This window comes from Antechinus flavipes, chromosome X, assembly GCF_016432865.1.
Source record: "Antechinus flavipes isolate AdamAnt ecotype Samford, QLD, Australia chromosome X, AdamAnt_v2, whole genome shotgun sequence".
In the NCBI taxonomy this organism is placed as follows: Eukaryota; Metazoa; Chordata; class Mammalia; order Dasyuromorphia; family Dasyuridae; genus Antechinus; species Antechinus flavipes.
In genome coordinates, this window is record NC_067404.1 from 26,802,928 (window position 1) to 26,816,214 (window position 13,287).

General features: G+C 38.1%; 1 protein-coding gene across 1 annotated transcript; it reads right to left on the reverse strand.

Moving 5' to 3' along the window:
- Window positions 1–1,826: 1,826 nt before the first annotated feature.
- On the reverse strand, window positions 1,827–4,416 carry LOC127542571 (ras-related protein Rab-2A-like). Its single transcript, XM_051968304.1, has 2 exons — window positions 4,322–4,416; window positions 1,827–3,459 (listed from the first exon to the last, which is right to left on the reverse strand). The coding sequence occupies exon 2, from the start codon at window positions 3,430–3,432 to the stop codon at window positions 2,794–2,796; it is 639 nt and encodes a 212-aa protein (XP_051824264.1). The 5' UTR covers window positions 3,433–3,459; window positions 4,322–4,416; the 3' UTR covers window positions 1,827–2,793.
- Between the last annotated feature and the right edge of the window lie 8,871 nt (window positions 4,417–13,287).

Below are 13,287 nucleotides of genomic sequence, written 5' to 3' on the forward strand. Positions count from 1 at the left end.
CTTTTCTTTTAAAATGTCATCTTGTGAGGAGGGATTGTTACATTTGTTTTATTTATATTTTCTGTGCCTAGCTGAGCACTTGTCCCAATCGATCTCAGCATTAAAAATGCTTATCGATAGTCTGAATTAAGTGTTTAAATTTTGAGACTGTTCGTCTTGAGCCTCAGTTAGTTCTTGTCCCAAATCCTATTCCTTATTCTCTTTGAAGAAGCAGTGATAAAATATACTTTGCTTGGGTCCAGTGCTGAGCTAGGGCTTGATCTAGCACATGGAGCAAGAGTTTCATTCTCTGCCAAGGAATGACTCAAGCCCAAAGCCCAGTCAATTCTGTAATGATTTCATAGATTCAGATTCAAAACTGGAATAAACCTCAGAGGTCATCCTGGCCAACCCATTCATTTCACCTACAAGAAAACTGAAACCCAGAGAGTGATTGCCTAGTGGAGTTGTACATGTGGTAAGTTACAGCATGAGAGTTGCGACTAAGGTCTTTCTGACTCAAAATCTAGTGGATTTTTTTCTTCTTTCTGGAGAAAATAACTATGAGCAACAGTAGGCTGCATAGAGGCAGGATTATGCTTGGCTTCTGAAAAAAATTTGAAACTCTAATATACCTAAGTGGACCCCCACCTTTGTTCAGCCTTACAGTTTTGGAAAGTGCCTAGTGGGATTAGTGAATCACTGTTAGCTATCTCTTCCCAGGTTTATTGGGAAGCGCTATTTGGGTAAGGAATATAGAAGGCCTTGTCTAACAGCGTCCCAATAACCCCTGGAGATCCTTTCCCTTACGCAAATCACTGGTCTAGTTTAATTGTCTAGATTCCCATGCCTTCTCCCCCACTTTATCCTTCATTTGCCCATGAAATATGGCTCAGATTTCTCGTAATTATTGTTTTCCTCTTAGGCTTTTATGAAGGCTCTTATTTCATCCTATTCCCACAATTCTAAGCCAAAGTGTGTGTGTAGGGGTTGGGGGGAGGGAGATGACAGGTCTACACTGATTAAATTAGCAAAAGTTTTCTACTTTGTGATTTTTATCAGTAGTTTTTGTCTGGTAAGTTTATTGCAGTGCCCTTATCCAGAACAGGAAAGTTATCGGACTGCATTGCTTTTAGTTTTGAGAAACAGCTTATGTGTCAGGTCAAAGAAGACTTTTAATCCCCCTTCATCTTCTCTCAAGGAATAACTATTTATTCAGTACTTACTGTGTACCAAGCACTGTGGTACCAAGCACTTTACAAATATTATCTAATTTGATAGTGTGTGTATACAAAATGCACACACATATATGCTTATATTCAACACACAAGCATGTATCTTCATATGTTTGTATATATGTGCTGTATTCCTCAAGCTAATGTGCATTTCTCCAAGGAGGAAACCGGTTTTCATTTTATCCTTGCATTTCCTGTGCTTAACATAGAGCAAAAACTGTGTGTGTGTGTGTGTGTGTGTGTGCATATGTACACATGTATGCACACATGCATCTATGTATACATACATACCAATGTGTGTGGATATACATGCCCATGTCCATATGTGAGCATGCACACATGATTATATATGATGCTATTTCCCAGTAGAATGTAAGCTGCTTCAAGGCAGGAACTTCTCATTTGGTCTTTGAATTCCCAGTTCCTATTAACTTCCTATGTGCTAAATGAATTGATGATAGATTTACCACAGAAAAATGTGCATGTTTATTGTACACCTAGCTTGAAAAACTCCCCTGCATAAAAATCCACACTTAGAAATCCTATAGTTAAATGAAATAACTCCACACAATAGTTATTTTATTTTCAAAGAAAAGCTCAAAGTCCTCAATGTACCATTTGAAAATTTATTCCTCTGGGTGCCATTTGAATGCATCATGTTATTTGGTTGTTATTTGTCACTCTTTATTATGCTTTTACAGAGAGTATTCATCAAGGCAGACAATGAAAACATTTCTCAAGGAGTGTTACACAAACTGTAGGAACAGAAAACACTAGGCGTTAGAGCCTGTTACCGCACCCATCCTTAGATGGAACTTCTAGACACAGAGTAGGGGCAGGTGCCTAGGATTTGGATAGTGACAAGATGATAAACACGGCAGACAGCTTTAACAGGTTTCTATTTCACTTTCTATCCAGTCCCCATTAATGCTCCTGGAAGCGTACAGACAAAATTCATGTAAATGAGTCAAAGAATTCCAAAAGGGAAAAAAAAAGACTTAAGCAGCTTACTGAACAGTCTCTGCAGACAGCAAAACCTTGAAAGTCAACATACTTTTGAAGAAGTTGTACAAGCTGTGCTTCAGTGGGAAACACACCAGGTCCAGAATTAAGAGGCCTTGGCTTGGCAGCTTTACTCTTTCCACTTAATTCCTTTTTTTTAAGAGGGGGAGGAATTTAACCTCTTTGGACTTCTCCGGTCTCTTCTTTAAAATTATGCTACTGAATTAATAACATTTGATGTCCCTGCTAGCTGTAAAGCTGAGATCTTATAAACATCAAGTCAGCAGAGGTACGTGGAAAACCTGCTAAACAGACTGGTATCAAATTCTCAGGTAACTTTTAGTGTTGAATATATTTCAAGGGCGCAAGGTGTTTAAAATGTTCACATCAGTTGACTAAACATATATTAATACAGTCTCCTTTAAGTTAACATTTATTCAAAGTTGTGGAAGAATTTTTTAGGAGAGAGTCCTTAAGTCTTAAAACCACTTGCTTACTTCTAGCTGGACCTTGGTAGAGATGATGACATATAAACTTGGCTGACTTCATTTGGGCTTCCTTTTAAGTTCACATCTATTCAGCAGCAACCTCCTCCTGAACGTGGTACTCCCTGATTCCCGGCATGTGTAGGAGCAGCCCCAACATGCTGAGGACCTATCTTAATGCCACTGGTCTCATTACTCATATCAAAGACGCCTTCCTGGATCTTCTCATAAATCCCCCTAGCTGTACTGATGAAAGCATCTTCTACGTTGACTGCTGTCTTCGCTGAGGTTTCCATGAAGATGAGTCCATGTTCTTGGGCAAAAGCTTCCCCTTCTTCCTTTGATACTTCTCGTCTGATGTCCAGATCACTTTTGTTCCCAATCAGCATGATGACCATGTTGGCGTTGGCATGCTGACGAGCATCTTCCAGCCATGTTGTCAGGTGATTGAAGGTATCTCTCCGGGTGATGTCATACACCAGCAGGGCTCCAGCAGCTCCCCGGTAATAGGATCTTGTGATGGAGCGAAAGGATTCTTGCCCAGCTGTATCCCAGATCTGGAGCTTGATCTGCTTGCCATCGATGGATACTAAACGGGCCCCAAATTCCACACCAATGGTGAGGTCATGTACAGGCTGGAACCTCTTGTCAGTAAATTGCAGTAATAGGCATGATTTGCCCACCCCAGTATCGCCGATGATGATGTACTTGAATAGATAGGCATATGCCATGGTGGTATCTGTCCTTGGTTACAGGTACTGTAAGGTAATTGGCATGTAGTTAGCAATCCTTTCAGCTTAAACTCGGTCTGTACCTCCCCTGGTTACTCCCCTGGCCCTATTTCACTGCCATGGAGGCATCCCTAAATACGCTGTTCCATTGCGACCAACTCTAGGTGACCCCATGGACTTTGGTCCTTGGGGTTTTCTTGGCAAAGATGCTGGAGTGGCTTGTCATTTTCTTCTTCAGTGTGCCCCCATTTGACAGATGAGGAAATGAAGCAAATATAGGGATTAAGTGACTTGGCCAGGGTTATATTGTGCCTGATGCCACATTTGAACTCTGAACTTCCTGATCCCTGGCAACCTAGCTGTCCCCATTCCTAAGCATAGCATGCCAGTACAGGCAAGCCTGAGCCACAATTTCACTTGGCTAGGGCTTCTGACTTAAGCTCCACCTCTTCCCATCTTACCCACTCCCTTCCCCACTCTTCTCTCTTTCCACCTTCAGACACTCCTGGTAGTAAGAGACCCTCCACAATCCAGAATAAAGCCAGAACCACAATTGGTTAGGGAATCCAATTTAGTTACATCTCTTCCTCCCCTTAGCTAGGGTTTCTCAAGTAACTGATTCCAAGACCAGAAATTTCCATTCCCACAAGGTTAAGAAACCTCGTCTGGTTTTAGCCCCGCCTCTTCTTCCCCGAGCCAGATACGCCAAGGAACAGCACCCCCCACAGGACGAGTTGGGAATGTAACCTAAGGGGCCTCCCAAGCTAACTGCAACCAGCCCCAGCTTCCCCTCAATTAATAATAGTCCTTCCTAGCCCACCAGCCCTCAATAGAGTTCTTAGAGACTGCCCATTCCCTCCCATAATCCTTAGAAGCACAATGGACTCACTGAGAAAGCACATGGACAGGATTAGGATTGAAACATCATGAGTTGAGCCCTGCCGTGAGCCCAACTGAAATAGAGGATGATAAACTTCAGTTGCCAGCGCAACCCCACCCACTGCTTACATCACAATATCCAGGAAGGCGCAATGGGAGGAGGGGCAGGAGCCTCATTCTGAGGCCAAGAGTTCTTGTTGCCAAGGTTACCTACTGGCTTCCCCCCTCCTCCCCCCCCATCTTATGGATTCCGTTTTGGAGGGAAACCTTTTATTTTATTTTATTTTATTTTAAGCTTAGTTTTGGTTGATGATTTTAATTTTTCACACCAAACATTACCTTCGTTTCCAATATATGTCTTTTTACTCTCCTCGGAGGACCATGCCTTTAAAACAAAGATTTTTTTTTAATTAAAAAAATAGTTAAGCAGAACTAACCAAATATATCAACCACATCTGACTAGTATAGGCAGTGCATCATATCTGTAGTCACCCACCTCTGCCAAAAAGGGAGGAAATTTCTTTGATCTAAAAGGAAGTGTTTTTATGTAGGAAGGGAGATTTATGGTATTACAATGCTGTTAATCAAAAATTGGACAAAGTGCTTTTTTTCACTCTTAGGCTGTTGAAATCATACCTACTGCTCAAGGCCTCTTCCAGCTCCCTACCACATGAGCCTCCTCAGAAATACCCTGTTTCACATATACCCTGCTTCCCCAACGGTAGAAGAATCTTTCCTTCCTTAACCCTATTTTATGCTGTTATTACATCTCACTTGGGCTTTCAATTTACGAGTAGGGCAGGGAGTTGCCAGAATCACTACTGAGAGGGGAAGCCATTCCAATTTTGACCTAAACAAGAAGCTTCTCTGTAGTCTCTGAGAGCAGTTGATGTGTATAGTCAAGAACTTCTATCTTAAATATTTCTAACATCATGACCATAAGTGAGTGGGGCTCAGGTAGGGATAGAGTAGTGATAAACAATTATATAGGCCACCTGTATGCTAGGAACTGTGCTAAAGTGAATTGAACAAATAATTGTTTCCTCTTAAACTGCTTAATCTCTGAGTCCCAATTTCCTAGGCTATAAAATTGAAACAATTCCTATACTAACAATTTCACAGATTGTTTTGAAGCTTAAATGATATATGTAAAATACTTACAGAACACAAAGTACTAAATGAATGCCACTTAATGTTATGAATTTTCAATACTAAAACTGACAATTATTAACCACATCTATAATATTAGGGTAGCTAGATAGTATAGTGCATAGAGTGCTGGGCCTGGAATTAGCAGGACCTGAGTTCAAATCCAACTTGAGACACTGGCTGTATGACACTGGGCAAATCACTTAACCCTGTTTGCCTCAGTTTCCAAATTTGTAAAATGAGCTGAGAAGGAAATGGCGAACTATTTCAATATCCAGAACACCCAAAATGGATCGCAGACTTGGACAGATGAAAAATGCCTGAAGAACAGCAAAGTTACTAATAGTGAAATTAATATTAATAGCATTACAATTAATAGCCATTCACATCTTGCTAGAAAACCATTAATAAGGAATGGGTACATGCACATGTATGTGTTTGTTTCTTTGTGTGTATCTGACCTCCCCATAACAGCCTGTGAGATTTTGGGGTAGTTCAAATTATTAGAAAGTCCTTCCTTATATCAAGCTTAATTTGATTCCTCTGGAAATACTACCAGTATTCTTCCAGTAAAAAATTAAGTGCTTACTATATGCCTTCAACCATTGTGCTATGCACTGGAGACACAAAAAAAGGCAGAATATATTCTTTTTTATTATAGCTTTTTATTCACAAGATATATGCATGGGTAATTTTTCAGTACTGACAATTGCAAAACCTTTTGGTCCAATTTTTGCCCTCCTTCCTCCTCCCCCCAGATGGCAGGTAGACCAATACATGTTAAATATGTTAAAGTATATGTTAAATACGATATATGTATACATATCCATACAGTTTTTTTGCTGTATCGGACTTTGAAATAGTGTACAATTAACCTGTGAAGGAAATCAAAAATGCAGGCAGACAAAGGTAGAGGGATTGGGAATTCTATGTAGTGGTTCACACTCATTTCCCAGAGTTCTTTCCCTGGGTATAGCTGGTTCAGTTCATTATTCTCTATTGGAACTGATCTTGTTCATCTCATTGTTGAACAGGGCCACATCCATCAGAATTGATCATCATATAGTATCGTTGAAATATATAATGAGCTCCTGGTCCTGCTCATTTCACTCAGGATCAGTTCGTGTAAGTCTCTCCAGGCCTTTCTGAAATTCTCCTGCTGATAATTTCTTACAGAACAGTAATATTCCATAATATTCATATACCACAATTTATTCATCCATTCTCCAATTGATGGGCATCCACTACAAACTACAAACAGGGCTGCCACAAACATTCTTGCCCATACAGGTCCCTTTCCCTTCTTTAAGATCTCTTTGGGATATAAGCCCAGTAGTAACACTGCTGGATCAGAGGGTATGCACAATATGATAGATAACTTTTTGAGCAGAGTTCCAAATTGCTTTCCAGAATGGCTGGATGTATTCACAATTAGACCAACAATGTATCAGTGTCCCAGTTTTCCCACATCCCCTCCAACATTCATCATTTTTTCCTGTCATCTTAGCCAATCTGACAGGTGTGTAGTGGTATCTCAGAGTTGTCTTAATTTGCATTTCTCTGATGAATAATGACTTGGAGCATCTTTTCACATGGCTAGAAATAGTTCAATTTCTTCATCTGAGAATTGTCTGGTCATATCCTTTGACCATTTATCAATTGGAGAATGGCTTGTTTTTTTTATAAATTAGAGTCAATTCTCTATGTATTTTGGAAATGAGGCCTTTATCAGAATCTTTGACTGTAAAAATGTTTTCCCAGTTTATTGCTTCTCTTCTAATCTTGTTTGCATTACTTTAATTTGTACAAAGGCCTTTTAATTTGATGTAATCAAAATTTTCTTTTTTGTGATCAATAATGGTCTCTAGTTCTTCTTTGGTCATAAATTCCTTCCTCCTCCACAGGTCTGAGAGGTAAACTATGCTATGTTCTTCTAATTTATTTATAATCTCATTCTTTATGCCTAGGTCATGAACCCATTTGTTTCTGCCATATTAATTTCCAATTTTCCCAGAAGTTTTTGTCAAACAGTGAATTCTTATCCCCAAAGCTGGGGTCTTTGGGTTTATCAAACATCAGATTATTAAAGTTATTGACTATTTTGTCCTTTGAATCCAACCTATTCCACTGACCAACTAGTCTATTTTTAGTCAATACTAAATGGTGTTAGTAACCACTGCTTTATAATATAATTTTAGATCTGGTACAGCTAGGCCACCTTCATTTGATTTTTTTTTTCATTAATTCCCTTGAAATTATTGACCTTTTGTTTTTACATATGAACTTTGGTGTTATTTTTTCTAGGTCATTAAAATAGTTTATTGGGAGTTTGATTGGTATAGAGCTAAATAGGTAGATTAGTTTAGGTAGTATTGTCATCTTTATTATATTTGCTCGCCCTATCCAAGAGCATTTAATATTTTTCCAGTTGGTTAGATCTGACTTTATTTGTGTGGAAAGTATTATGTAGTTTTGTTCATATAATTCCTGATTTTCCCTTGGCAGATAGATTCCCAAATATTTTATACTATCAGTAATTACTTTAAATGGAATTTCTCTTTGTAACTCTAACTGTTGGATTTGGTTAGTGATATACAAGAATGCTGATGACTTATGTGGGTTTATTTTGTCTGCTGCAACTTTGCTAAAGTTGTGGATTATTTCTAATAGCTTTTTAGTAGAATCTCTGGGGTTCTCTAAGTATACCATCATATCATCAGCAAAGAGTGATACTTTGGTTTCCTCATTACCTATTCTTAATTCCTTTAATATTTTTCTCATCTTTTATTGCTGAAGCTAGCATTTCTAATACAATATTGAATAGTAATGGTGATAGTGGGCAACTTTGTTTCACTCCTGATCTTATTGGGAATGGTTCCAGTTTATCCCCATTACATATGATGCTTGCTGATGGTTTTAAATAGATGCTGCTGATTATTTTAAGGAAAAGTCCATTTATTCCTATACTCTCAAGAGTTTTTAATAGGAAGAGATGTTGGATTTTATCAAATGCTTTTTCTGCATCTATTGAGATGATCATATGTTTTTTGTTAATTTGGTTATTGATATAGTCAATTACACTAATAGTTTTCCTAATATTGAACTGTGTTCCTGGTGTAAATACTACTTGGTCGTGGTGCATTATCCTGGGGATGATTTTCTGTAGTAATATTCTATTTAAGATTTTAGCATCAATATTCATTAGGAAGATTGGTCTATAATGTTCTTTCTCTGTTTTTAACCTACCTGGTTTAGGTATCAGTACCATGTCTGTGTCATAAAAGGAATATGGTAGGGCTCCTTCATTTCCTATTTTATCAAATAGTTTATGTAGCATTGGGGCCAATTGTTCTTTAAATGTTTGGTAGAATTCACATGTAAATCCATCTCATCCTGGGGGTTTTTTCTTAGGCAGTTGATTAATAACTTGTTTTATTTCTCTTTTTGAAATGGGGCTGTTTAAGCAATTTACTTCCTCCTCTGTTAATCTGGGAAGTCTATATTTTTGGAGGTAGTCATCCATTTCACTTAAGTTATCAAATTTATTGGCATAAAGTTGGGCAAAGTAACTCCTTATCATTGCTCTAATTTCCTCTTCATTGGTGGAAAGTTCTCTCTTTTCATTTTTAAGATTAACAATTTGATTTTCCTCTTTCCTTTTTCTAATCAGATTTACCAAAGGTTTATCTTTTTTATTGGTTTTTTCATAAAACCAACTCTTAGTTTTATTTATTAATTCAACAGTTTTTTTTTTTTTACTTTCAATATCATTTCTCCTTTTAATTTTAGAATTTTAAGTTTAGTATTTGATTGGGTGTTTTTATTTGGTCTTTTTCTAGCTTTTTAAGTTGCAAGCCCAATTCATTTATCTTCTCTTTCTTTATTTTATTCAAGTAAGCCTCTAAAGATAGAAAATTTCCCCTTATTACCACTTTGGCTGCATCCCACAAATTTTGGTATGATGTCTCATTGTTGTCATTTTCTTGGGCGAAATTATTAATTGTGTCTACAATTTGCTGTTTCACTCAATTATTCTTTAAAATGAGATTATTTAGTTTCCAATTACTTTTTGGCCTATTTACCCCTAGCTTTTTGTGGAATGTAGTTTTTATTGCATTGTGATCTGAAAAGAATGCATTTACTATTTCTGCCTTCCTGCATTTAATTTTGAGGGCTTTATGTCCTAAAATATGGCCAGTTTTTGTATAGGTTCCATGCATTGCTGAGAAGAAAGTATATTCCTTTCTGTCTACATTCAGTTTCTCCAAAGATCTATCATACCTAATTTTCCTAATATTCTATTTACCTTTTTAACTTCTTTCTTATTTGTTTTGTGGTTTATCTAATTCTGAGAGTGCAAGGTTGAGATCTCCCACTATTATAGTTTTGCTGTCTTTTTCTTCTTGAAACTCTCTTAACTTCTTTAGGAAGTTAGATGCTATACCACTTGGTGCATATATGTTTAGTATTGATATTGCTAAAGGATTGCTATGCTATCCTTTAGCAAGATATAGTTTCCTTCCTTATCTCTTTCAATTAGATCAATTTTTGCTTTTGCTTGATGTGAGGTAAGGATGGCTACCCCTGCCTTTTTTACTTTACCTGAAGCATAATAGTGTCTGCTCCAGCCTTTTACCTTTACTCTGTATGTATCTCCCTGCTTTAAATGTGTTTCCTGTAAACAACATATTGTAGGATTCTGGCTTTTGATCCAGTATGGTATCTGCCTCTGCTTTATGGGAGAGTTCATCCCATTCACATATACAGTTAAAATGACTAATTCTGTATTTCCTGCTATCTTATTATCCCCAGATTATGCTTTCATTTTTCTTATCCCCCTTTACCCCCTTCCTCAGTATTAAATTTATGGGCACCACTTACCTCACACAGCTCTCCCTCTTTAGACTCTCTCCCACCCTCTTTGAATCCCTTCCTGTTTTTTGTAACTTTCCTTTATTACTCTTTTCCTTTTCCTTTTTCCTGTCCCTTTTTTTAGTGAGTGAGAGAAGATTTTCTGTAAAATAAGTATGTCATTTATTTTCTCTCTGAGCCAACTCTGATGAGAGTAAGATTCACACAATGTTCTTCCCCCTCTCTAAATTCTCTCAGATATGATAGGTTTCCTTTGTTTCTTCGTCGCATGTAGTTTCTCTCTTTTTAGCTCCCCTTTTTCCTTTTTCTGATATTATCCCCTTTTCACTTCTATTGGGGTGAGCCCTCCTGCCGTGCAGATTTGTGACTGCCTCAGGCAAAAGCGCTGTGCTACAGAATAGAGCTACATAGCTGTGCTGTGATCTGTGCTCAGTCACTCACTTCCAGTTCTGGGTGGGTATAGCCAGATCCTGTTAGATTCTGGCGTTTTTTGGAGTACACTCTACCTTTGGCTTTAATTTCTTTGCTGGTCTACTGTTTTGCAACCAAAGTAGAGCAGCCAACCTGTAGTAGAGTTCTCCCTGTAAATTTTCCAGCCACGGAGAACACCCCCTCCCTGGTTCACTCAGTATGCTAACCTCTGGTTCTATCTCCCTGCTTGTGCTGGCCTGCTCCCACGGCTCAGGACAAACCTTTTCTGGCGATCTTTCAGATTATCTTTGGCCGGTAAGTTGTCGTGCTTCCAATCTTCATGAATTTTACCAGTTAAGCACTATTTTTGAGACTGAATTTGGTAATTAGTAGTGAGGGTATGAGAGGGGCTTAGAATGTCGTGTGTCTTCTCCCCCATGTTGGCTCCACCCTCCCAGAATATAGTCTCTGTCCTCAAAGAACTTTATTTTAAGGGGGGGGGAAGACAAACACTTGAAGAAACTATTCATGAATATGATTACACACATGTATACATAATGTATATGTTTGGATATATGTGAACATGAGCACATAAGACAATGTATCCTTACATATATGTATATGTGGACACAGGACATATATGTGTGTGTGTGTGTGTGTGTGTGTGTGTGTATACACACACACATATATATATATGCATATGCATATGCATATTTATACATATATTGGAATAGAGAGCATTCCAAGCATTAGGAATATCTTGGTTTTCTACAAGCGGAATTTTGCCTTTCCCAGCATGGATACTATTTTAAAGAGATACTCAGCAACCACAAAATCAAGATATGGGTAAAGTTACACAGTTTCTGTATCAAAATTGTGGAGGTTTTGACACCAACAAATCAGGCTGTTGCCAGCTGGGTTTTTAGACCTGAGAGTCTCCTTTGTCTCAACATTGCCTTATTCTGTTTTAATATAGGGGTAGTAAAGGCCACAGCCGCTGCCTTCTTGGAGCTCAATTCCCAACTGCCAGGCTGCCTGCCCTTCTTTGGACTCAATCTGGAAGCCAACCTTTGTCCCTCATTTATTATATAGCACATAATACATCTCCCGTTTGTTATCTGATTTTTAACAATTAATAGAAATGTCAATTGGAGCAGGGGGAAAAAGCATTAATGTAAGAGTCAGGAGGCTGGATTTCCGTCTATCAATTAGCTGGTATTTATTAAGGATCACTCTGTGCTACATATTGACGATGCAAATTCAGAAGTGAGATGGCCCTTGTTCTCCAGAAGCTTTATGTTTCACTGGGAGTGATGTGGTTTTACAAAGTTGCATTTAAGCTGACTTTAGACTTAAGTAATACTTGTGAGCTGTTTGACATCTAAAATCTTGTGATTATATAAATCACCTTGTTCTCCCTGAAAAAGTCGACCCTTACCAAAAGCCTCTAATGAGCATAATAATAATAATAATGTGGTGGTGGTAGTGCTGATGATGATGGAAGAGGATGAGGAGTGGTGGCCACAGTAACGGTGGTAGCAGTAGTAGTAGAGTAGTAATAGTTGTGGTAGTGGTGGTGACAGAAGTAGCAGCAGTAGTAGTAGTAATGAGCAAAACATTTTACTTTTCATCTACCTAATAGGTAGATACTATTATTATTGCCTGAGATTGAGATACAGAGAGGTCAAGTGACTTACCCAGAGTCACATAGCTTTCTAAAGGTGAAGTAATTTTAATTTGTCCAAAACAAATTAAGTGTGAAAATATTCACGTGTAAGAGAAAGGTGGTAAAGGGAAAGGGTTAAATGTTGACTTTGACATTGACCTACTAGTCACTCCCTCTTCTCTCTGCCTCAGTTTTCTCATCTGTAAAATAAGAAAATTGAACCAGTTTACCCTTGGGACTGCTAGCTCTAAATTTATTATCCAATGAGTCTTCTTTTATAGCATTATTTTTTGAATACTTCAAATCAAGAATATGTCCCCATAATTTTCCCTCTTTATCAGAGTTCACTTCTCCAAAGTGTCATCTTCCTCTCTTAGATTGTGAGCTCCATGAGAGCAGAGGCCACTTTCTACTACCTTCCTTTTTCTCTTTGGATTTCCTCTATTCTCCTTGGTCTATTGCCTTGTGCATTTGTTTGTTTATTATTCTGTGATTTCATCAGTGGGGAAATCCGAGTATGAAAATTCCCACTAGATAAAGATCAGCACCTCACCTGAAACTTGCAGCATTCACATTGGCTGGGGGCACTTACAGGTAAAGTGACTTTTCTAAAGGACGTCCTGCCAGTTTGTATGGGCAAGAACCCAAATCTTTCAGACTTCCAGACTGGCTGTATATTCATTAAGACCTATTCATTGCACCTCTGTCTAAAGTAGACATTTATTAAATGTTTGCCTTATTACTTTATGTAACCTCATCCTCCTAGCCTGACTGAAATGACTGTAGCTAGGTCCAGATTAGTGGAAATAATGAATTCCATGAAGTGATTGCAATATTCAGATTCACACTGTACATTTCCATTGGGCTGGGACCTATGC